The sequence below is a fragment of the Geotrypetes seraphini genome, chromosome 11, assembly GCF_902459505.1.
Source record: "Geotrypetes seraphini chromosome 11, aGeoSer1.1, whole genome shotgun sequence".
NCBI classification, from domain to species: domain Eukaryota; kingdom Metazoa; phylum Chordata; class Amphibia; order Gymnophiona; family Dermophiidae; genus Geotrypetes; species Geotrypetes seraphini.
Window position 1 is genome coordinate 36,430,488 of NC_047094.1, and position 26,964 is coordinate 36,457,451.

At 40.6% G+C, this 26,964-nt stretch overlaps 1 protein-coding gene and 1 non-coding gene across 13 annotated transcripts in view; both read right to left on the reverse strand.

Moving 5' to 3' along the window:
• Positions 1–26,964, reverse strand: part of CLEC16A (C-type lectin domain containing 16A) — a 377,291-nt gene that overhangs the window by 159,013 nt on the left and 191,314 nt on the right. For all 12 annotated transcript variants that reach the window (XM_033914729.1, XM_033914726.1, XM_033914722.1 and 9 more), the window contains 2 exons: positions 19,346–19,396; positions 13,583–13,711 (listed from right to left, as the gene is read on the reverse strand). In XM_033914729.1, coding sequence (XP_033770620.1) covers positions 13,583–13,711; positions 19,346–19,396 — 180 coding nt within the window. The remainder of the gene's footprint in view (positions 1–13,582; positions 13,712–19,345; positions 19,397–26,964) is intronic.
• LOC117345900 lies at positions 15,935–16,044 on the reverse strand. The gene has a single exon (XR_004536525.1). It is a non-coding gene; the product is annotated as a U6 spliceosomal RNA (small nuclear RNA).

The window sequence follows — 26,964 nt, forward strand, 5'->3', positions numbered from 1 at the left end:
AAGGACAGCATCATTGATCACCTTGACGGAAATGGGCTGATGAGGACCAGTCAGCACGGTTTTAGCAAAGGCAGATCGTGTTTGACAAATTTGCTGCACTTCTTTGAGGGAGTAAACAGATAGATAGACAAGGGCGATCCGGTCGACATTGTATATCTGGATTTTCAGAAGGCTTTCGACAAGGTTCCGCATGAACGACTTCTTCGGAAAATTGCAAGCCATGGAATTGAGGGTGAAATACGTGGATTAAAAACTGGCTGGAGCATAGGAAACAGAGAGTGGGGGTAAATGGACAATACTCGGACTGGAAGAGCGTCACCAGTGGGGTGCCGCAGGGCTCGGTGCTTGGACCCGTGCTCTTTAACATCTTTATAAATGATCTGGACGTAGGTACGACGAGCGAGGTGATTAAATTTGAGGATGATACGAAGTTATTCAGAGTAGTAAAGACGCAGGGGGATTGCAAAGATCTGCAATGTGACATAATCAAGCTCGAGGAATGGGCATCGACATGGCAGATGAGGTTCGATAAGTGTAAAGTGATGCATGTCGGTAACAAAAATCTCGTGCACGAATACAGGATGTCCGGGGCGGTACTTGGAGAGACCTCCCAGGAAAGGGACTTGGGAGTTCTGATCGACAAGTCGATGAAGCCGTCCACACAATGTGCGGCGGCAGCAAAAAGGGCAAACAGAATGCTAGGAATGATAAAGAAGGGGAATCACGAACAGATCAGAGAAGGTTATCGTGCCGCTGTACTGGGCCATGGTACGCCTTCACCTGGAGTACTGCATCCAGCACTGGTCGCCGTACAAGAAGAAGGACAAGGTACTACTTGAAAGGGTCCAGAGAAGAGTGACTAAGATGGTTAAGGGGCTGGAGGAGCTGCCGTACAGCGAAAGATTAGAGAAACTGGGCCTCTTCTCCTTCGAACAGAGGAGTTTGAGAGGGGACATGATCGAAACATTCAAGGTACTGAAGGGGATAGACTTAGTAGATAAGGACAGGTTGTTCACCCTCTCCAAGGTAGGGAGAACAAGAGGGCACTCTCTAAAGTTGAAAGGGGATAGATTCCGTACAAACGTAAGGAAGTTCTTCTTCACCCAGAGAGTGGTAGAATGCTGGAATGCTCTTCCAGAGGCTGTTATAGGGGAAAACACTCTTCAAGGATTCAAGACAAAGTTAGACAAGTTTCTGCTGAACAAGAACGTGCGCTGGTAGGGCTAGTCTTAGTTAGGGTGCTGGTCTTAGACCAGAGGGCCGCCGCGTGAGCGGACTGCTTGGCATGATGGACCACTGGTCTGACTCAGCAGTGGCAATTCTTATGTTCTTATTTAAATATTTATTTATTTAATATTAATATTAGACTTAGAGAATAAGAGAATATATATATACACAAGTAAAATTTATAGTTTTACATGTATGAATTGAAGGAGCTGGTAATCAATTTGAATTGATCAAAAATAGGTCAAACACACTGCCAGGAAAGGAATATCCACCTAAATTATGACATTCTCAAAACATAATCTAAATATCAAAAAAGCAACAAACAGATCCATTTGATATAATAATCTCTTAAAGAGAGGAAGAGATAAAGGGTTACTTCAGATGGACAGACTAGATGGGCCATTTGGCCTTTATCTGTCATCATGTTTCTATGTTTCTATATTTATTGCCTACAAATAGTTCATAGCTATAAAGAACAGGATTAATTACTAGGATTTTACATATAGAAAAAGATATCCCAATCATTGACTGCTAAGATTGAATTTACGAAACAAAGTTTTGTGCACTTTTTTTTAAAGATTGTAAGCATCACTATAGATCATATTTGAATTGGCAAGATAGACCACATAGAAGTGACCTGATAAGGAAACAAGATAGCATACAATCTTTTAGATACAATTTCCTTTAAATTTCAGCGGGCTCCTATGGCAGTGTTCAAGGCCCAGTTAAAAGCCCACCTTTTTGAGAGTGCTTTGGACTCCTAACTTCTCTCACCTTGGGCTCTGCATCTCCAACCCTATATGTCATGCCTGTCCCTGCAAATTAAATTGTAAGCTCTTCCAAGCAGGGACCATCTATAAATGTCAAAATGTACAGTGCTGCATACGCCTTTCAGCGCTATAAAAGAGATAAGTAGTAATAGTAGTTACTGCAGATGGACAGACTGGATGGGCCATTTGGCCTTTATCTGCCATAATGTTTCTACGCTTCCAGAAATGATTTAACTGTAACTGTGTACTGACAAGAAGAAAATCCATTGCTGCCAAGGAAGTTTTCATAGCTTTGCACTCTAAGAAAAAAGGAGACTTGGTCAGGGCTGGCGCTTCCATTAGGTAAGCTAGGCAGTTGTCTTTTAGATTTTCAGGCAGCAAAACAGCATGCGGCCCAAGCAAGAATTAAATCACCCCTCCCCCAAATCAGTGGCTGGAAGAACAATAGGAATAAAGAGGCAACCTGGTAGCTAAATATCAAGGAAGTATGAGACCTCACATGAATGCACTGAAAGCCTGACCACTCTGACACTGACTTCCTGTTATGAAACGTGAGGGAGGGGAGGGGGGCACAGAAGCCTTCAACATGTGCTCAGGCCCTGAGCTTCTTGCTGTTTATCTAGAGCAGACATGGGCATATCCAATCGGGTTTTCAGAATTTCCCCAATGAAGGTGCATGAAATCTATTTGCATGCACTACTTTCAATGCATATTCATTGAGGAAATCCTGGAAACCTGATTGGATTCTGGCCCTCGAGGACCGGAGTTGCCCATGTCTGAGCTAGAGGCTTGCTTGCTTGATCTTGCTGTTCTGCCCACTGTCAATGACATAGTAACATAGAAGCACGATGGCAGATAAAGGCCAAATGGCCCATCCAGTCTGCCTATCCGCATTATCTCCTCCTCTCCCTAAGAGATACCATATGCCCAGTGGCATAATAAGGGTGGGGTGGAGGGGCAGTCTGTCCCGGACACCATCTTGATAAGAGGTGCAGTACCAGTACTCCTCTCTGTCCCCTCCCCCAGCTGCCATGCACCGCTTCCCTCCCCCATATCTCTGTAACATTCCTAGCGGTGAGCAGTAACTCCTAACCTGCTGTCATGCCTGCGTGGCCTCTTCTTCTGACTTCATTTCCTGGACCTGCGCCTAAGACGTGACGTCAGAGGGAGAGCCCACGCAGGTATGACAGCAGGTTAGGGGTTGCTGCTCGTGCCAGGAATGTTACAGAGGTAACAGTGGGGGTGGGGAAGGACTGTGTAGGGGTGGGGCAAAGAAGAGAGCGGGAGAGAGATGCCACTGCACATGCCTGTCCCACATTTTCTTGAATTCTTCAACACCTCCACTGGGAGACTATTCCATGAATCCCAGTTACCTAACTGGACACTAGATGGACATCATCACTGTCCAGTTAACTGTGTTAATATACTGTCTAGCACCATAATAAAAATACAATTAACTGTGATCAAAATTTTTAATGGAGCAATCAATCACAGTGAGAACATCTGATTGAACAGCTCAAAAAAAAAAAAATACACATACATGTATTGGGCACACTGGAAAACATACATGGAAAAAGCAGAACTGTAGCAGGTCTAAAATGTAGAAGATGGTTAGAAAAGTTTGGTAAAAAAGCAAGTTAAACAATGCAGCCTCCATCGAGGGCTATACGTTTAGTCCAGCGAGTTTCCAGTTTCTTTGTATTGTCGGAAAAATAGCTTATGAAAAAACTGGAATCTCGCTGGACTAAACGTATAGTCCTCGATGGAGAATACGTTAACTTGCTTTTTTTTTTTTTTACCAAATCTTTCAAACCACCCTCGTATAAACCACAACACCAATTGTCAAGTCTTCAGTTTCAGCTACTACTGACTATGGTGCATCTTTCATAAATATCAACTTAAAATCTTGCATGAAAGAATAGAAGAGTACGTTTTTGAAGGCAACTGAAGGATCCTGTCACTTGCAAAAACCATTTTATATACAGTACAATCTCCTTGTCCAATCCATCATCCTTTCCAGATTGGACTATTGCAACTCTATCTACTTAAGCCTGACTAAGAAAAATCTCCACAGGCTCCAGCGGATTCAGAATGCAGCAGCCAAGCTCATCTTCGCTAAAAGTAAATTTGACCATGTCTCCCTGCTTCTGGCCAAGCTTCACTGGCTTCCGATAATCGCCAGGGTCCACTATAAATGCGCCTGTTTAACTTTCAAAATCCTATACGGTATCCTCCCTCCCTTTATCCCTCTTTCTTGGAATTTCTCAAACCCTAATACCACCAGATCCTCCCACAAATTAAAACTATCCTTCCCCTCGCTAAAAGGCATTTCCCATACAGGAAAGCTAGGGACCTCCCTCCACTTCAAAATCACTGAGCTCTGGAACAACCTTACTTCCCCTCTTCGGAACTTGAGCTCTCTCCAAGTTTTCCGCAAACATCTGAAAACCTGGCTTTTCTCAAAAAAATGTAAGCCTCTCTCCAATTTAGGAATCAAGAAAACTCTTATATCTGGCATCCCAAGTCCTCTAATATTCTTCACACTTCTACCTCTAACCCTATGTTGTTCTTTCCTATTTCATCTACTGTAAACCGCACCAAGCTCTACGAACGTGGAGATGATGCGGTATACAAACCTAAGAATTAGTTTAGATTAGATTATCTGTCCTTCACTAATCTGACCATCCAACATATCCGACATTCCTTTCCCTCCCCACCCCCCATCCCACCACCACCGAAAGAAGTTTTGCAGCTGAGATAAGTTTGTTTTTGACCCGGGACCCTGCTTTTACTGCAGCACCGTTGTGATCCTTGACCTTGCTTATGCATTGGGATTACCATTGTTTTCCGTACTATCCATCTTTTCACTTATCTGATAACGGATTGGTTCCATTTACATCAGATAATTGAGATTGTACTGTATTATTGTTATTAAATGGGCTAGAAATTAATTGCAGTCATAATGGTTGTCAAGATTATAAATCCTCAAGAGGCATCAGTAGAATACCTAGGTAAAAAAAATATGCAAACTGAAGCAGCTGAAAACAGAACTGTTCATCATTTTCAAAGCAAAAACAGATGCTGCTTTTGGTATTGTGGCTAAGAAAACATTTCGTGAGCACAAAAATATCATAAGATTTACTGGTTTGGTTGTAACAACCCCATTTCTCAAAAATGGTTAACCCTGCATGAAATAGCTATTAGAGAAGAGTCCAATTTCACCTATATCTTTTTGATGACAGCAAATCTCACTAGAAAAACTTCAATGCAAAACATTATTTCCTTTTATTATTACTTCCAACTTGAGACACCTCTTATTTAATAGCATCGCATCACACACGGCCTCATAGTGAGCAAGTTATTAGCATATGCCCTGCTAACGGTTAAGTGCACTTTTAATTACCTGAACACAGGGGACAGAGACAGGCAGCTGCATTCCTGTCAAAGCCATTTTCCAAGCTAAACTCCATGGGGAACTATTACAGGAAAATAAGTCTTGTGATTTGTTACTGCTCTTGTGACGGCTCTGTTAAAACAAAGCTCCTATGTGAAAAATCTAAAAAACACCCATTTTATACATCAACAGGCCTCTCCAAAGTACATAACTGAGGCCCAAATTCTCACAACTATAACGCTGTCGCTAAACTGTTTTCCGGCGATAAAGCCTGTATGCAGTTTAGCGATGGATTATTAAAAGGGATTATCTCCTCCCTCTTTAGCGAGGATTCTAGCAGTCTTCGACACTGACATGCAAATGGGCTCTTCAACATTGAAATGAGCCCTCTGGTGGATTCTTAAAAAATGCCGAGCCATTTTAAAAAGCGGCGTCAGCTTTTAGCTGTTTAAAAAAACGACTGGTCTAGGGCTGCCAGTCAGTGTCAAGACTGCTAGAAACCGCTGTGTTGTGATGCAGCAGGAGAGATGCCCATTCTCTCCACTGCATCACAACACCCCTTCCCTGCAGCAGCGGCGAAAAACGCCACCCTCCTCTCAGAATGGCAGTCACCCTCCCCTCAACCCCTGCAGTGGGAGAGATGCCCACACCCTCCCGCTGTACTAAAAACCATGCCGCGACTAACCCAACCCTCCCCCCTGCAGTGGGAGAGATGCCCAGACTCTCCCCCGCTGCACTGAAAACCTAGCCGCTACTAACTCAATGCCCACTCTCCCCCGCTGCACTAAAAACCTTGCTGCTACTAACCCGACCCCCACACACACCGGGAGAGATGCCCACTCTCTCCCACTGGCAAGTAATCCCCCACACACTGCCCCCCTCCCTCCCTTACCTAAAAGTTGAAGAGCGGGAGGGACATGGGATCCCAGAGGACTGGAAAATAGCAAATGTCAAGCCCATCTTTAAGAAGGGATCAAGGGGGGACCCAGGAAACTACAGGCCTGTGAGCTTGACCTCGGTTCCGGGAAAGATGATGGAAGCACTGGTTAAGGACACAATCTGCGAACACATAGAAAACAATGGACAACTGAAGGCGAGCCAGCATGGCTTCTGCAAGGGAAGGTCGTGCCTCACGAACTTGCTGTACTTCTTTGAGGGAATAAACAGCCAGATGGATAAGGGGGAATCCATAGACATCATCTACCTTGACTTCCAAAAAGCCTTCGACAAGGTACCTCACGAACGGCTACTTAAAAAGCTGTGGAACCACGGGGTGCAAGGGGATATCTACCGATGGATCAAACACTGGTTGGCAGGCAGGAAACAGAGGGTTGGAGTAAAGGGCCAATACTCAGACTGGCAATGGGTCACGAGCGGAGTTCCACAGGGGTCGGTGCTAGGACCTCTCCTGTTCAATATATTTATCGACGACCTGGAGACGGGGACGAAATGTGATGTTTTCAAATTTGCTGATGACACCAAATTCTGCAGCAGGGTTAGAAGTACGGAAGACTGTGAAGACCTGCAAAGGGACCTAACGAGACTGGAAGAATGGGCAAAAAAGTGGCAAATGAGTTTTAACGTAGAGAAATGCAAGGTAGGGAAAAAGAACCCGATGTTCAGCTACAAAATGGGGGGAATATTGCTAGGGGTGAGCAACCTTGAAAGAGACCTGGGGGTGATGGTGGATACAACATTGAAACCATCGGCGCAGTGTGCGACAGCCTCAAAGAAAGCAAACAGAATGCTGGGCATCATCAAAAAGGGTATCACAACCAGGACGAAGGAAGTCATCATGCCGCTGTATCGCACAATGGTGCGCCCGCACCTGGAGTACCATGTCCAGTACTGGTCACCGTACCTCAAGAAGGACATGGCGGTACTCGAGGGAGTCCAGAGAAGAGCGACTAAACTGATAAGAGGTATGGAAAATTTTGCATACGCTGACAGGTTAAAAATGCTGGGGCTGTTCTCCCTGGAAAAGAGGAGACTTAATAGGGGACATGATAGAAACTTTCAAAATCCTAAAGGGCATAGAGAAAATGAATAAGGACAGATTCTTCAAACTGTGGGGACCCACAACCACTAGGGGTCACTTGGAGAAATTGAAAGGGGACAGGTTTAGAACAAATGCTAGGAAGTTCTTTTTTACCCAAAGGGTGGTGGATACATGGAACACGCTTCCGGAGGAGGTGATAGGCCAGAGCACTTTACAGGGGTTCAAGGAAGGTTTGGATAGGTTCCTAGAGGATAGGGGGATTGAAGGGTACAGATAGAACTAGAGGTAGGTTATAAAAGTGGACAAAAACCATTTCACAGGTCACGGACCTGGTGGGCCACCGCGGGAGCGGACCGCTGGGCGAGATGGACCTCTGGTCTGACTCAGTGGAGGCAACTTCTTATGTTCTTACTCCTGCCAGCTTCCTACATGGTCTAAATGGGATTTCCTCTCCCCGGTGCATCTTGGGATGTATGGGGGAGAGGCCTGAGGCTCTGATCGGCCCAGGTTGTATACGGCCCCTCCCATGGGAGGGGCATTAAACTTGGGCCAATCAGAGCATCAGGCCCCTCCCCAGTGCAGTTAGTTGAGCCCATAGTTAGGCAGAAAAATATGTGCTAAATTGGTATTCTATAAAGACCTCCATTTATGAAATGGTCAGTTATGTCAGTAGCGCATGTATATAAATCAGGGGTATATATGTTTCCCTATCTGGATGATTGGCTAGTCAGTCACATATCAGGAAGATAGAAATATCCATTCTGTTCATCCATGCCAAGTACTGTCTCTTCCTCTCCCTTAGAGATCCTATGTAATTGTCCCAAACGTTCTTGAATTTAGATAACAGGCCAGGAGGCCATTCCACAAATTCACCACCCTTTCTATGAAGAAGTGTTCCCTCACCTTCATCCTATGCTCTCTCATTCCAGAGCTTCCTTTCAATTGAAAGAAACTTGCTTCATGTATATTTATGCAACGTAAGTATTTAAACATCTCTTATTATATCTCCCCTCTCCCACTTTCCTTCCAAAGTTTACATATTGAGGTGTTTAAATCTGTTCCTATACCCTTTAATACAAAGACCACTGACTATTTTAATAGCCACCCTCTGGACCAACTTCATCTTGTTTATAGCTTTTTGATGATGCGGTCTCCAGAATTGTACACTATATTCTAAATGAGGTATCGCCAGAATCTTATACAGGGACATCACCACCTCTTCCTCCTTCCTACTAGCCATTCCTCTCCTTATACACCCAAGCATCCTTCTAGCTTTCATTTCACCTTTTCTACCTGTTTGACCACCTCAAGATCATTACATTTGATCACATCCAAATCACGCTTTTTCAACCCTAGTGCTGTTCTTTTGGATTTTTGTAGCCCATATGCATGACCCTTCTCTGTATTTACTGTACACAGAGTTATAAGACACCATCCAAATCACACAGCTATTCAGCCCCCCCTCTCCTGACAGCTGCCTGAAATCAGATCTGAATCCATTCAAATATCTGACATGATAATTGTCCTAACTTGAGTTTTCTTGTCTTGCACAAAACTTGCTTGAATACCTTCTACAACTTAGTACAATTAGGGCCCAATTCTATAAAAGTCACCTAAAAATTGATGCTGACTAGTAAAAATCAGCCCACTGTATAAAATCATACTTAGTGCCATTTCAGCAGTGTTAGGCATCCTAACTTTTAAGCACATTGTATTTTTTTATTTATAGATTTTTGCATTCTTACAATATTTGAAATGTACATATTCTATTCAATTAATACATGAAAATTGTGATTACAAATAATTCATCTTATCATATAAAATATAACCCTCCCCTTTTTTCATTTCTTATTTCCACATAATATACATTTCCCTCCCCATTCTAATATAACTATTACTAATGTGCTATGAAATCTGATCATTGGAATATCGAGTCAATGGTTCCCAAATTTTCTTAAAATTATGAATATTTCCCTGTTGTAATGCTATTATTTTTTCCATTTTGTTTATATGACAGACTGAATTCCACCAAAATGTATAATTTAATTTGGTATAATCCTTCCAATTTTGAGTTATTTGTTGCATGGCGACCCCTGTCAATATTAATAATAGTTTGTTATTATTTGCTGAAATCGGACTCTGAGTTCTCATTGCTGTACCAAATAATATAGTATCATATGAGAGTCCTACATGATTTTCTAGTAATTCATTAATTTGGGGCCAAATTAATTTCCAAAATGCATTTACACAGGGACAAAAAAAATTAAGTGGTCTAACGTCCCAACTTCTACTCTACAATGCCAGCATCTATTAGATCTAGTGCTATCTATCTTTTGTAAGCGCGTAGGGGGGTCCATAAAACTCTATGTAACAAAAACATCCAAGTTTGACTCATAGATGCTGACTTTGTAGATCTTAATCTCCAGGACCAAAATCGTGGCCATTGAGACACAGAAATTGTCTGTCCAATCTCAATACTCCAAATATCCCTAAGTCCATTTTTTTTTTTTTTTTTAATTTAAAAATCCATATATCAATTTATACCATTTTGCGGCTTGGTGTCCCAAAAAGTCCGCCTGGAAACAAAGAACCTGTAAACTATATTGGGTATTAAGATCTTTCCATTCGTTTTCATCAAGTGTACAAATATCAAAATAAATAACTTTGAAAAACAACACTTGAAAATCTTCCTACAGTATCGTAAAGTGTATATACAAACCCTCATCCCTCCCATCATCCCCATTATTCCTAAAATAAACAATACAATATGAACCAATCCTCCTCCCTAAAGTATATGGTGTATATTTCAATACAAAAATGGCGTTTAATCATTATAAAAGGATGTCAATGGCTCCCATATTTTAATAAAGTTCTTATAATTGCCATTTTGTACAGCTAATGATCGTTCCATTTTATACATGTGACACAATGAATTCCACCAAAAGTTACAATTAAGTCTACTATAATCCTTCCAATTATTAGTGATATGTTGAATGGCGACTCCAGTCATGATCAATAAAAGTTTATTATTAAAAGAAGATATCTGACTCTTTTTCCTCACAGCTGTTCCAAATAGAACCGTATCATAAGATAGTGCTACATGATTTTCTAGTAAACAATTTACTTGATCCCAGATTGAGTTCCAAAAGGCTAAAATATAGGAAGAATAAAACAGAAGATGACATTGTATTTATGACAGGACTTTCTTGGCCTAAATGCACCCAAGTCAGAAACAAACGCCTAACTCCCTAACCATGCTTACTTTTAGAAAGGCGCTTTGGAACAGGTGCATAAGAAAGTCCAATTCAAACCAATTATGAACTCTTAAGTGCCAATTATCAGCATCAATTTAGTCTATTTATTGTTAGGCACCTAACTTTAGGCGGACTTTATAGAATTTAGGGGTGTTTCCAGCACTATGGAGAAGATAAGCCCATCTCTATAAAGTCTTTACTTGTTTGACTTAGTGGTTCCATTAAAACCACCCATCAAGCTTGCTTCTATAGGGACCTCAACATGGTACTAATCTAATTTATAAAATTTCCCTTTGAACCACTAGACACATGTTAATTGAAGTACCTGACCTGTAAAGTTTTGTTTCCAGTGGTAGCCATTTTGGCATGCAGAGGCAGAGAGTTCCTGTTCTTAGTGATTGATCCTCCTGTCATAAAGTTTTTCAGTAGGAGCGTAATTATATGTACATATTATAAATTGATGTCAGATTTCCACATTAATCAATTAATTTCCTATCCAACATTTTTTTTTCCAGACCATACGCTCACAATGGTGAACATACCTTGCACATTTTAGATTGCAAAAGAATGATAGCCTTCTGCTTGGAAAAAATAAATAAATCTGGGTTTGTAAAGGCTGAGGGGAGATATGATTGAAGTCTACAAAATCTTGAGTGGAGAAGAACGGGTACAAGTGGATCGATTTTTCGCTCCATCAAAAATTACAAAAACTAGGGGACACTCTATGAAGTTACAGGGAAATACTTTTAAAACCAATAGGAGGAAATTTTTTTCTCACTCACAGAATAGTTAAGCTCTGGAACGAGTTGCCAGAGGATGTGGTAAGAACAGATAGCGTAGCTGGTTTTAAGAAAGGTATGGACAAGTTCCTGGAGGAAAAGTCCATAGTCTGTTATTGAGAAAGGCATGGGGGAAGCCACTGCTTGCTCTGTATTGGTAGCATGGAATGTTGCTCCTCCTTGAGTTTTAGCCAGGTACTAGTGACCTGGATTGGCCACCGTGAAAGCAGGCTACTGGGCTTGATGGACCATTGGTCTGACCCAGCAAGGCTATTCTTATGTGGATTGCTTCTTAAGATTAAAAGCTCAGGTGGGTTGACCAAAAAAGGGTATGCCAAGGCTCATTATGTTAGAGCCATGCCAGCATTGCTAACCTACTTGAAGTGAACCTCCATAGAAAAGATCTGCCAGGCTATCACTTGGACTTAACAGCAAAAATGGCTCGCCACCAATAAAAGAACAGCTCTTATTGTCCATTTGGCATTCTGTTGTAGCATGGAATTACCATATGTGAGAACTTGCTATCCTGTCCTTAGGGAAAGCAAAATTGTTTACCTGTAGTAGATGTTTTCCGAGGAAAACAAGGAAGATGTCCTCAGAATATCCCTCCCCCCCCCATCACACACACACAAAGAATTGGCTTCTGGCAAATATTTAATCATGTGTAAAAGTGGGGTGGCCCTGCATTAAGGCACCAGGAGGGGAGCCCATGCGTGGTAAATTATTCTGAAAGACTCTTGAATACTTATACCTTTGAAATATAAGTTTAGATAACATATCCAACAGAGCAATGCTTAACACTGCTTAAGGACTTCTGTCCTGCTGTCCTCAGAACACTTGTGTTCTTACACCAAATACCAAAAGACTGTATGATCACTTTATACTTGTAATAAAATTATTTCAGCAGTTTGATCTGAGGATCATGATGTGATACCATGAGAAATAAAAATGCTTTAATGCTTCCCAAAATACAGCACTTTTTGGCCACAAGGTCAGACTTTAATAGATTTTTGCTCTGATATGCGTCACTTACTGGAATTTTTCTGTTTGTGGAAAGAATTTGCAGTGAAGGACATTTTGGAAATTGTACAATATAAACTGTGTGAATACATTTGTTATACAGCATATTGAAAACCTGAGGAGCTTGTGTACTTTATTTAGCACAAAGAAAGCAGTCCTTTAGAGCAGTAGTTTTTAACCCTGTCTCGGGGGACCCCCAGCTAGTTGGGTTTTCAGGATATCCCTAATGAATATACATGAGAGAGATTTGCATATAATGGAGGAGACAAGCATGCAAAAATGTCTCTTGCATATTCATTCATTAGGGATATCCTGAAAGCCTGATTGGCTGGGGGGTCCCCAGGACAGGATTGAGAAACACTGGTTTTAAATTATTGCTTTAAAGAATTTAGATCTCATTTATATAGTGGGGCTTGCAGAAAAAAAATCTGCTCTCTAGTCCAAAAAAACATGAAAACTTTACACCAAAAGCTACACCAAGTTCCAGACTATAGAAATGTATGAGGCAGAAGCAGGCAAAATGCAAAACCCACAGGGCAAGCCATACAGACTCCTGTGTGTATTAATAAAAAGAAGATATCCAGGTAAGAACCCAATCTTTCATTCTGTTACATAAACATGGGAGTCTACATTAGATGATGTACCAAAGCAGTGTCAGACATTTAGATGGGATATATGAGCCTGCCCGCAAAACCAAGGACCCAAAAGAGGTATCCTCTCGAGAACATCCTCTCTGTAGAACCTTGTAAAGTTATGGAGAGTAGACCAAGTAGCTGCTTTACAGATCTCTTTCTGGATCATTCAATATCATTTCATTGGCATCTTTATGATATTGAATGATCCAGAAAGCACATAGCAATTGTAATTACTATAATTCAAATTCAGAAGTCTCAATCTTCAGCGGTCTTGTGAATTTAATCAGTTATTCTTCTCAGAACATAATAATATATATATAAAATTAATGTAAACTAACATGATTCATTGGTTCATTACTGTAAAGCAAACTTTTATATGTTATTTAATTTGATCAAGGATCTTTCCATGGAAGGGAAAACAATGGAGTCTTGGAGCCTTAATGCCAACATGATGTGTAAATAGAAACAGACTGTCTTTGGCTGTAGTTGTAAAAATGTACTCACTCTGCGTGTTTTTTCTACGTCTCCACATGGCAACCTCTTCACAAAATCAATACCAGTTAGAGGCGTTCCAGTTGGAGGAAGAAGTATGGATGCATCCATCATTAAGTACTCCACATTCAGTGGTTTACTCTAAAAAGAATGGTATCATTTCTTTAGGAAAAAAAAAATCTGCAATATCTAAAAATAAGCATTTCACTGTACTTTAAATTTCACTGCATTTAATGATACTACAGTTTTGAGATAGCGATGAAAACAAAATACAAAACCTGGAATTAAAATCACACATGTTTGACCATTTTTAGATAAATATTCAGGACTCCCTAAAACAGCCTATCCCCCATGTCCCATAATCTTAAAAGCAACAGAACAGAGTGTATAAAGAAAGATTAGGTTCGTACTTCAAAGTAGTCCTGAACTCTAGGGTTATGCATCTGAAACTGCAAGTTGTTTCCTTCAACCCTGCCTCCTTCCCAGTAGGCTTGCTCCTGCCCCCTCAGTTTGTACAAAAGCAGTCAATGACTTCCATAGCGGCAAAAGGTACTGTGTTCTCCACTGCAGGGCCCAGAACTGAGATTGCCCCTCTGATTAGACCTAAGATCTTTAATTTGAGAGGCAATATTCAGCTTACAAATTTCTTTGGGAAATCAAATTGAGCAACTTTCCTCGAGATGTACCATGATGCTTTCTGAAAATACAGAACTTAAGACTAAAGTATTAAATTTGGAAAATAAAGCGGACGATGCGGACACCAAGATAAAGACTTTGGAGGCCCAGGCATTGACTTGGGTTAAAGATAGTGCAAGTTTGCACTTTAAACAAGAAATGGTGGAAAATTCCATTACGAGATATAATCTCCGGATCATTAATTTCCCAAATATATTTCCGACAACTGCTTTAACAATGTTTAAAAGATATTTAAATGAAGTTCTTAAAGTATCTGAGACCTCTTACCCACCTATCTCCAAAATATATTATTTACCTAGACGAATTAAAGCTCAAAGCCAAACCAGCAGATCAATTTTATGATAAATTGAGGATGGGGAGAGAGGGGAGACATTAGATGGAAGGATGAGGCGTGTGTGGTGCAGTGGTTAGAGCTACAGCCTCAGCATCCTGAAATTGTAGGTTCAAACCCACACTGTTCCTTGTGACACTGGGCAAGTCACTTAATCCCCCCCATTGCCCCAGGTACATTTAGATAGAGTGTGAGCCTAACAGGACAGATAGGAAAGAATGCTTGAGTACCTGAATGTGGACCACTTAGGCTATAAGTGGTATTTAAATACATAAAATAAAATAAATAAATAAAAAGGGACATGCTGGATGGCAGGGTGAGGAAAGATAGAGGGAATAGGTTAAATGAAAATGAGGAGAGACCCGAGAGAGAGGGGTGACACACTGGATGGAAGTGGGAAGAAAGACAGGACATGCTGGATGGAAGGGGACAGAGGACAGAGTTAGGGAATAAGAGGAAGAGGAATGAAGTGTGGTGTGAGAGAAAAGAGAAAGAAAGCTGTAGGAAGACAGTAAAAAGAAGGAAATTGAAGATTATAGAGTAAGAATGAATTAAGAGAGGGAGAAAAATAAATTGAAGAATGCTGAGAAGAAAAAAAAAACCAATGTTAGAGATAGATGTAGTGAAAGAGATGAAGACAACAGGAGGAGAGGGAAAAATGACAAATGAACATAAAACCCTGGCAAGATACTTAAGAAAAGACAGAGGAAAACAGAAAGCAGAGACTGAGACCAACATGATTAGTAAAATTAAACGGCTAAACAACAAAGATAGAAGATATAATTGTAATTTAAATTTTGAATAAAGTACAAAACTCACAACTGAAAGTCTGATATATCATGGGGGAGAGGATGGGGACAGCACAAGAAAGGATGGGGGGGGGGGGTGCCATGGAGGGTATGTCACACGGGGTGCAATTCTAGCTTGCAGCAGCTCTGACTACACACAGTTGCAATCGCCTAAGGGAGGGGCGGGAGCGGAGCTATGTGTCCTCTTTTTTCATCTTCCCAAATGCAGAAGAGTGAACCCAGTCTGACCCAGTATGGCTATTCTTGTGTTCCTATGAATATGTATTATATCCAAGGGTTAGAATCAACTAGACAACTACCAGAACCAAGACTGTTACACAGTTATTTTGGTCTACACTGCAAGGATTCACCCAGATGTGAACCGCAGAAGCATCATCCTTATCCAGTCCAGGTTTTGTTTTTTTTTTTAATCTTGCAGGAAAGATAAGCAAAGAGAATCCCATACTTAATTATATTTCTTTCACCTACCCTAATAGCTAAAATCTGTAATCATCTAACTATGAAAACCACTAGAAACCCCCCCCAAAAAAAAACATGGAACACTTTACATATTTTTATGGCATTCTTATGCAGGGGTCTTGCTAATCCTCTCTGTATTGTTCCAATTTTAGTAAAGTGTTGCCAAATGTGTTGTAATATCATATGGCAGAAAGAGGTTCATGTTTTCTTTTCAGAACAAGGCCAAAAATTAAAATGTTAGAAAATATCCACATAGGCCATCTGCACTAATCAAACAGACTACCCAAACCACAACATGTCAAATATGCCAACTTCTACATGCTTTTGCAGTACCTTTTTTTTTTCTAGGAAATAGAATTTCGATGCTCATATCAGGGCTGTGGAGTTGGAGTCGGACTCGAGGAGTCGGAGTCGGAAGAAATTTCGGGTACCTGGAGTCGGAGTCAGAAGTACAAAAAACTGAGGAGTCGGAGTCGGAACATTTATCTATCGACTCCATTTTTGAACTTGGCATACCAATCACGAGCGATTCTTTCAGCTATAGCACCCACTATATACACAGCACAAATGTTGCGAGCAGCTTCTGCAGCCTTAGAACCTTGATTAAAAGCAAAAAGAAGGTGGTGTCGAAAATGCTCATTTCTCTCAACTTGACATTCCATTTTAACGATCTGAAAATTAACCAGTGCTGTGGAGTCGGAGTCGGAGGAAATTTCGGGTACCTGAAGTCGGAGTCTGAAGTACAAAAAACTGAGGAGTTGGAGTCGGAATATTTATCTACCGACTCCACAGTCCTGGCTCATATACAGGGTACAGGGCCAGCTCTAGCTTGGGGTGGGAGAGGAATACTGTCCCCATTAAGGCCTGCACCCACATCGCCTTCCTCCTACAAAAACCAGCCTATGAAAAGTGAACATTACACCATTTCCAAGAATACCAACAATCTCCCCAACCCCTATTTTCTGTCTGTCTTCAGTTCCTAATGTCCACTCACTCTGTCACTCCCTCTGCAGCTTAACCCCTATTGTCTGTCTGTTTTACTTAGATTATAAGCTCTTTTGAGCAGGGACCGTCTCTTACATGTTTAATGCTTAATGTGCAGCGCTGCATACATCTTGTAGCGCTATAAAAATGCTAAGTAGTAGTAAAACAGAACAAGCAGAACTGCTATTGATCCTACACAAAAAATGTAGTCGAACACCACAAAGAGACCTTCACAAAATACTGAACAAAGGGATCATAAATTAGAAAGAGAAACGTGCAGATCAAAACTAAACTGACAACGCTAGAAAACCAGACTTGGCATATAGAGCAACATCAGAGCAGAAATGCATTTCTTCCTGTACTTTGCAAAATTTAAACTAAACTAAACTAAACCTTAAGTTTATATACCGCATCCTCTCCACAGAAGTGGAGCGCGGCATGGTCTACAAGAACTTAAAATATAAGAAGAGAAAGGAAAAGGTTTACATGAGCTTATATATAGAATGGAAGAGAAAGGGGGAAAATAGAATTACCGTATTTTCACTCATATACCGCGCACCCGTGTAAAACACGCACACGGGTATAGCGCGCGGGAAACTGTAATTTATGTAAAGAAATGTTTATATACCGCGCACACCCGTATACCGCGCATGCCGCCCCGACTCTCCCGTCGCCACCCGACTCTCCTTTCGCCCGCCCCGACTCTCCTCTGGCCAGCCCGACTCTCCTTTCGCCCGCCCCGACTCTCCTCTGGCCGCCCCGACTCTCCTCTCCCCCTTGAAGTCCTGTCCCCCCCTTGAAGTCCTGTCCCCACCCTGAAAGCCTGATGCCCCCCCGATGTCCGATTCACCCCCCCCCCCGCAGGACCGCTCGCACCCCCACCCCGAAGGACCGCTCGCGCTCGCACCCCCACCCGCACCCCCACCCTGAAAGGGCGGGACCGCCGGCAGAGGAAGCAGCGTAGACGCAGAGCTAAGAGAAGGGGCAGGACCGCCGGCAGAGGAAGCAGCAGGACAACAGTAGGCAGCTTCTACATGATGGGGGGGGAGGCTGTGGGGGTGCGAGCGGTCCTTCGGGGTGGGGGTGCTGGTGCGAGCGGTCCTTCGGGGTGGGGATGTGAGCGGTCCTGCGGGGTGAATCAGACGTCGGGGAGGGGAACTATGTAAAAAAAAAGGGGGATAACGCGCTCACGAATATAACGCGCATGGTTATACTCGGTTTGTAAAATCGTGTATAACGCGCGCATTATATGCGTGAAAATACGGTACATGTTAGAGAAGAGCCAAATTTTCAGTTGCTTGCGGAATAGTTGGAGAGAGCCCAGGTTCCGCAACGGGATAGTAAGGTCATTCCAGAGACCTGTGATTTTGAAGAGAAGAGATTTTCCCAGTTTACCTGCATAGAGAATACCGCGTTGAGAGATATCAGAACTGCTGTGTGTTCATATTCAAGTCAGTAATGTAACGTAATATTATTCAATAAAATATTTTCAAATCTTTGCCTTTGCTTCTTGATGTTTTATTGTCCATTGCCGATTTCTTGTTTCTTTCTTGACAAAACTTTGGTTATGTACTAATTTCCCAAATTAGCGCATGTGGCCATTAGCATGGGAGCCCATACCGACACTTATTTTGTAGGCAGTATGGGCTTCTGGGCTAACCATTTGCTAATTGATTAGCGTGCGGTGATGTAGCTGTGCTAGCCAATTAGCGCTGGACAAGCCCACTCCCTACCTTCTCAAGACTGATGTAGCACATTTTGTAACTGTCAGTGATAAGACATCTTTCATACACACTTAGGAGAAATTTTGAAGCTACTGGCCTGTTTCAGAGATTTGATGGGGAAAACTGAAACCATAAGATGAAATATCTTTATTAAAAAAAATATCTACAAGAGAAATAAAAATGGTGGTCTGACCAACATCTTATTTCCAACTGAAAAATTCAATGGAGTTGGGGAGGGTAGACAGTGGAAGGTTTGGTTAAGCAGAATGTCAAAGAAAATAAACTTGAGAAGAGGCTGGATAAACTGACAAGGGAACTAAGAAGATAAAATAATACTAATAAAAGTTTCTGGCTGAAGCAAAGAGGAAAGTTAATGCAAATACTGAAGAAAAACCATAGAATCTACTGAACACATCTGGCAGAAAAACAAACAGATGTTCTGCTGGGTTGCCATAGATCAAGAGTCCAATGTATGTGCAAAAAGTATTAAGAGGCCTATTTACTGAAAGGTTCTCTTCTTTGTCAGTGATAAAACTACTTCATAATCAGGGTCCAAGGTCTTCATCAGAATGTTCTGGAAATTTTGTTCCACTCAGTACCGTGTGGGACATGGTAAACCTGTTTGACTTCAGAGAAGCATCAGTTACAATATAATGCAGCTTCAATAAACTCCCTTTTTCCAATTGAATTATGGATTAAAAATTCAACAATGCTGCCCTTTGTTTCTACATCAGGATTTCTAAGAATATTATGGCAATGGCGAAATACTTACTGTCATACTCCGGTATTCATCTTCAAACATATCCAAAAAAATTTCTTCTCCCTAAAGCAAAACAAAAATAAATTACTTGGTAAGGCTACACTTTCTTTTTATACACAAAGCATGATGATTCCTGGTACACGTAAACCATCTGCTTTTCATTCTCCATTTCTTGTAACCCAGTGGTAACTTAAAGGAAACATAAATGCTGAAGATCCTCTTGCATTAATCAAAATTCTTTTCCAAGAATCCTCTTGACCAGAACTGCAACTGAGATGTCATATCCATTCTTGTTACAATTGGTTATCTGGCACTGGCTCAGAATACTGCAAGGACTGAATGCTTTAACCCTACTGAATTCTGCTTTTGTATTTAAAAGAAACAAAGTTGAAAGGGAATAGTCTATAAATTGCATCTCTTTGAAAAGGATTCATAAAATAATTTTTCTTCTTGGCTTTACACAAATTCTCCCAACAAATAAGCAAAGACAGAAAGGCAAACAAATTGGCCAGTGATTAGTGGTCTGCATTGCCAAGCATGAATATAGGTTTGGTGTGTTATTCAGAAGCTGATGTGCTATGTATGTCTTACCAGCAATCACAGCTCAATGGGGATGGAAGATCTAACTATTCATCTAACAATAGAGTCTACTTAGTTGTGAGTTTATTGAGCTAGACAAGGGAAGAATACAATATAAGCGGTACACTTACAGTATATATATACCACTGAAATCAGTGTGAATTTTAAAATCGTACGCCTTATGACCACTCATTACTGTTGGAGATCAGTCCTGATCTTACTGATTTGGCCTTGGGCATAGATTGTTGTATTTCCAAATTGCAGGCGTGATCAATGTCCATTCAAATGAAATTGAATGCATCAAAAACCAAACTGATCTGAATCGGGCCTAGATTAGAAAATCTCCCTGCCAATGTTACATTGAAAACAGGTATTTCATTACATATAGATTTCTCCTCCAGAATCCGGGGTATTATTTTGGACTCATCACTTACATTTCAGGACCAGATAAACTCTCTGGCAAAGAACTGCTTCTTTAATATGCGTATGCTGAGGAAAGTTAGATTATTATTCCATCAAGAACATTATGCAGTGTTGTTACAGTCTACTGTGCTTGCTCAACTGGATTATTGCAATTCTGTTTACTTGGGTATTAAATAGGGTAGTCTAGATCGGCTACAGTTGATACAAAACACGGCAGCTAAACTTATTTTTGGAAAGAGAAAGTATGACCATGTCTCCCCTTTGTTGAGAAAGCTTCACTGGCTCCCAGTTTGTTGTAGGATACAGTTTAAGTGTGCAAGCATTGTTGTCAAATTCCTTTATGGAATATTTGACTCTCTGGTTCTCTTGGAATACCACTAGAACCTGTTATTTAAGGAGCACAAAGATTTATAAATTATCATTTCCCTCCTCGGGAGGATTTAAATCCATTGGGAAGCTCAGTAAATCTATGGCGTTCAAGCTGGTAGAAATTTGGAATAAACTTCCTGATTCTGCAAGATCATAGGTCAGCTACAACAATTTCAAAAAGATTTTAAAACGTGGCTGTTCATGCAATACCTTAGAGGCTCACCTATTTGAAGTGTCGTATTAATAGCATATTTTATCTTTTTAGTTTTCCTTTAGGTTTTATATTTTGTTATATATTCTGATTTAAATTACTTGTGAACCGAGTCGAGCTCCTTCGGGAGATGACCCGGTATATAAACCGAAGATTAGATTAGATTGCAAAGGAATATTGGACTTTCCCTCTCATTCTACTGTATAACTTGATGCCTACGTTTATGTAACAAACAGCAGCAGTGGAAGAGGGTCAACAAGGTAATGCCAAGGAACTGCTAAAAGAACCACACATAGAGAGCATCCAATTTATTGAAGATAGCTACAGCCTGCATCAGGGGGGTCATCAAAATCTCAAAAATTCAAAGAACACTGGTTTGGCCAAGAGATAACAGAAGACTCCTTTCATGTACTAGTTAAATGCCGGAGTACCCAATTGTAGCAGCATGAGCGAGGGGGAGCCTGGCACCTGAGTTTACGCTTCTGTACTGTTAGCATAATGTGGAAAGCTTATCCTCTGGACCAGCATCTTGGAAATTTTGATGTTTTCCTGACCCCTGATGCAGGCTGTAGCCAAAATTTGACCAAGTCAGGTTTGGTTTTGTATTATTTTATTTATAACCTGCCTTTCACAGGGTGGCTCACAGTATAAACATGAACAATAAAATATACATAAAATTCATATAGAAAACACTAACAAATAAGCGACCAGCGCTTACACCATCGCAAAATTCTTAATGGCCATATTTCATGTTAGAGAATAGGTATCTTTTCAGTAACTTCTTAAAAACATCAAAATTACTCTGCTTTCAAATGTACAAAGGTAACTGATTCCATTCCTGGGGGGACCTGCAAGAAAACATGCTTACAGGTGAGGTATTCAGTCTCAATTCCCTTATTGATGGCACAAACAAGTCACATAAGAACATAAGAACTGCCATCTCCGGATCAGACCTTCGGTTCATCAAGTCCGGCGATCCGCATACGCGGAGGCCCAGCCAGGTGTACACCTGGCATAATTTTAGTCACCCATATCCTTCTATGCCTCTCGTAAGGAGATGTGCATCTAGTTTGCTTTTAAATCCTAGAACGGTGGATTTCGCAATAACCTCCTCTGAGAGAGCATTCCAGGTGTCCACCACTCGTTGCGTGAAGCAGAACTTCCTGATATTTGTCCTGGACTTGTCCCCCCTTAGCTTCAGTCCATGTCCTCTTGTCCGTGTCACATTGGACATTGTAAATAATTTTTTTTCCTGCTCTATTTTGTCAATTCCTTTCAGTATTTTGAAAGTCTCAATCATATCCCCTTGCATTCTCCAGCTATCACCATGATGAACAGAATGTAATTTGGGTAGCGGGACATAAGCCTGAATAAATACCCACTAAACTTGCAGGAGCTGTGCATACACAAATAAGCCATCTTCATTAAACTGGATCCTAGCAGCTCCTTGATAGTACCTTCTTAACACTCTTCTGCTGCTGTTATGGTTGGATAATTGTAGAGATGGTCCTCTTTTTCTTGTCTACATTTATGTGCCAAGTGCACACATAACTTACAATATAAAATGTTAGTACTTATGCAGGTAACTGTTACAGCTATGAATATAAGTGCTAAGCAGTATTCTACAACTTTACATTACATTAGTGATTTCTATTCCGCCTTTGCCTTGTGGTTCAAGAATACATAAGAATACATACATAAAAATTGTTATGATGTTAAGAAGTACTTAAGGAATAGTTTGAACATTTTCTAATTTGCTATGGAGTAGTTGGTAATGCAGGAGGAATTTGTAACATTATTGGTTGTGTTATATTGGTTTTATGTATTTTTTGAAGAGGGTTTTTGTTTCTTTTTTGAAGATTTTGTAGTCTGTGGTTGAAGTCAGCAGGTTGGTGAGTTGTCGGTCCAATTTCGCTGCTCTGGTAGCCAGTAGATTGTCATACATTTTTCTTCGCTTAACATTTTTGGTTGGCGGGTGTGTGAATATTGTGTGGGTGGAATGAGTTAGTCGATTGTTCCAGTAGGTAGGGCTGTTTCTGTTTATAGCTTTGAATAGTAGGCAATGGAATTTGAAGACTGGTGTACTCTGGCTTGTATTGGGAGCCAGTGTGAGTCGTGGTATGCCTCTGTGATGTGGTCGCATATTTTCAATGAATAGATAATCCTAGGGCTGTGTTTTGTATTGTTTGAAGTTGTTTCATCGTGTGCACAAATTCAAGGAGGCATGCACAAGGGGAGGCACATAGGCATGTTTAACATTTAGGTTTTATTAAAACTTGATGTACCACTTAACTTCAAAAGCACACAGCAGTTTACAAATTCAAAATACAACAAAATAAAGGAACTCCAAAAATTAGTACAAGAAAAAAAGCTAAAACATACATATGAAGGGGTGATGCACAGTTCTCAGTCCAACCAAGAAGGGAATGACGTGGAGCCATGAAACTTACAAGTTATTCCACATATTAATCCCCAAGTTCAACTCATTTGGCACATCATGCCTGAAGTTTCTGTAACCCTGCCAAAAAAATGCTCTGATGCTTGGTCACTGAAATACTGCTCCGCTGCAGCAGTCACCTCCGAATCACATGAAAATTGTCGCCCTTTCAAACTCTTTATAAGGTCTGGAAACAGAAAATAGTCAGATGGTGAGTAGAGAGTCTATGCACTGAAACACCAACTGTGTCAAAACATCCATCATTTTGCCAGCCTTGTGAGCAGGTGCATTGTCTTGCCAAAAATGAACTCCTTGCCACAGCTTCCCTCTCCTTCAATTGGCACAGCAAGTTCCAGTGAACTGTTTGGCTCCTTGGAAGATAGTCAGTCATTACAACACTTTCCTGATCCCACAACACTGTGGCCATGACCTTTCCTGCTGACTTTTGGGTCCTGAATTTCCTTGGCCATGGAGAACCTGAGTGCTGCCATTCCATGGACTGTTGTTTTGTCTCAGGATCATAGTGGTGTAACCATGTTTCATCAACAGTAACTAATCATTCCAAAAGGTTGGCATCAGCTCGCTGAAAATGCTGCAAAATCAACTTGGAAGTGTCCTTACAATTAGAGAATGACTCGGTGACTGTTACCCATGGCTAACCCGCCGAAACGGGGGGGGGGGGGGGGGGGAAGAACAACAACAAACCAGTTACTTTTAGACCAAGTTTCTGTAAAACCTTTTAATATCCCTCCTGATGTTGTTTTTCCCTAAATGTTTTTTCTTTTAGTTATTTTATTTTAAACAAATGTAATTTATCCTTCTATTCCTTATGTATCTTTAAATAACTATAGATAAGATTGTATGTTTTTATTGTTTAAATGGTTGTTATTTGTCCCCCCAAAATGACTATTGTTAAACGCATTGAATTATTCGATATTGCGTTCAAATCAAAATTTTAATAAACTTGAAACTTGGAAAAAAGAATTGGTCGCCTCGGGGATGGGGAGAAGGCCATTCACTGCCCTGTGGAGCGGTGAATGGCCTTGTCTCCGCAGTGAAGGGAGGGAATGCGCGCAGTTACCGATCGTGCTCCTTCCCTCCATACTGATAGATGCCGCCGCCCGATCGCTAGCTGCCGCCCAAACATCTCCATCCCTCCTGATCGCCGCCGCTGCTGCTGTGTGAGCATCTCCCGCCCTGCACTTTACCTTTGTGGCAGGCAAGTTCTCTAAAAATGCTTCCTACCAGCAGCCGGAGCGTTGAAATCACGTGTGGCTGCCGTAAAAGTCATCTCTGAGGCAACTGGAAGTTGCATCAGAGACAACCTTTCCTACAGCCACACGAGATTAGATATCTGTAGTGTCTCGGCAATTGTTTTAGCCAGTATTCACTGATATGCCAAAATCAGGTCATGGACATAGTCAACAATTTCAGATGACACCATTTGAAGCCTCCCAGACTTTGCTGCATCTTCTGTCTCAAAATCTTCACAATGAAAGTTTGCATACCACTTTTTCACTGTGGAGTAAGATGGGCATTTGTTACTCAATGTTTGCATTATACATTCATGGATATCCTTTGGAGTTTTCTTCTGTCAGCTATCAGTCTTTACAAACCTCCTGGCTCTCACAACTGCAAAATATCACCAAAGCATAATGTTGCTTTACTGTAGGGACGGTGTTTGTAGGGTGATGGGCTGTATTGGTTTTATGTCACGCACATCGCTAGCAGAGAGATCATAGGTTCCACTTCAGGCATATCAAATCTAGGTTAATATTTCTTTAGAAGTTGCATATGCTCTCCTTAACTAAAGTCAATCAAGATGTTTCACATAACAAAACAAATTGAACAGAAAAGCCCTATATTACATTTTAGAAAGGCATCAAGAAAATAAAAAGGCTTTCAAAGCCTTCCTATAATAAACCACAGAAAACACACCCTGTGTAGTTACAGACAACAGATTCCACAGCTTATTAAAAGTTTCCTTTTTCTCTGAAACCATTGTCTTGTTCATCTTTCCTTTTGACAAGCTGAGTGAAAGTTGCTGAGGGGTGGGGGGAGGGGTTACGTAATATTTCACATTTGCACTGCCATTGTCCAAACCAAAACAAAAAAACTGCAGACTGGCGTACAATGATGCAGGCAAAGTTTATTTTAACAATGATTAAAATGCGGTTAAAAACATCGCCTAAAAGCAATGTTTTTAACCGCATTTTAATCATTGTTAAAATAAACTTTGCCTGCATCATTGTATGCAAGTCTGCAGTTTTTTGTTTTGGTTTGCCCTTGTATTTCTGACTGTAGACCCTGTTGGTTCCCTCCTTTCTGTTGTTTGCTCTGTAATCCATTGCCATTGTCCAGCAGATAAGAATCTGGCTGGTTGTTACTTTTTTTTTTTTTTTTTAATAATTTATTTATTTTTAACAATTAAACAAGAAAATAAACTTCTTGTACAGAATTGAGTAAGATATAGAATCCAGTACCACAGAAATCAAATTATAAAATGTAAAGTTATCAACTTAATCAATATTTAAAGTCCCATATTTGAGAGATCCAAGATTCAAGTGAGTGAATAAACAAAGAAAAAAGGAAATAACATATCCTATTTAGAAGATAAGCGGACAACTATTAGTGATTACAGAAAGGTTTTCTTATTAGGTTGCTATTGTTACATTTTCCCCCTCAAGACGTTTCATGGTTAGAAATCCTGACAGCTGGGAGGGTTCAAAGTATATATAATTACAGGATTTGTATTTTACTAAACATTTACACGGATATCGTAAAAGAAAAGTTGCACCCATTGCATTTACTCCAGGCTTTATTTAACAACATAAATTGCTTTCTTCGTTTCTGGGTTTCTTTTGTCACATCCGGAAACACTTGAATTTTTTGACCCAGAAATTCCTTATATCTATTCTTGAAAAATAATTTCAATATCCAATTTTTATCAGGTAACAATACTACTGTGACCAACAAAGTAGCTGATCTAACTAATTCTTTCAATGATGTATCCGACATAGTTAAGTCCATCTGTTGCTCCTGATCTGTTGCCAAAGTTGTTGCCTTTCTTGATTTTCCATTGGAAGATAATAGATTTTTGAAAAAGGGGGAAAAATTTCTTCCGAGACATCAAGTATGACATGAAAGTATTTTTTTAACATTTCTTTAACTGAGATTGAGGATATTTGGGGAAAATTCAAGATTCTAAGATTGTTTAATCGACTATTGTTCTCCAAAATTTCTAACTTCCTTCTCAAGTTCAATTGTCTCTAATCATAATCATGGTAGACTGAATCTTATTAACTTCCAAAAGATCATTTTCAATTTTTTCTATTTTTGTATTTATTACGATATTATCTTGCTTCAAAATTTTTATATCCTCCTTTTGTTCTTGGAACTTCTGTTCTAAAACTTTAATTTGGGGCGACAATGTCTGACCCAGAGTCACTACTAAATCCCATATAGAGTCCAGGGTAACATTAGTAGGTTTAGTAATTGTAAAAATATTTGCAAACTTTGATTCCTGTCCAGCTGTTCCAGCTCTCTCCTGAGCGCCTTGTTCCTCTTGCTCCTTCGATGGTTTCCCCGCAGTCAAACTCTCCTCCAGTGCCA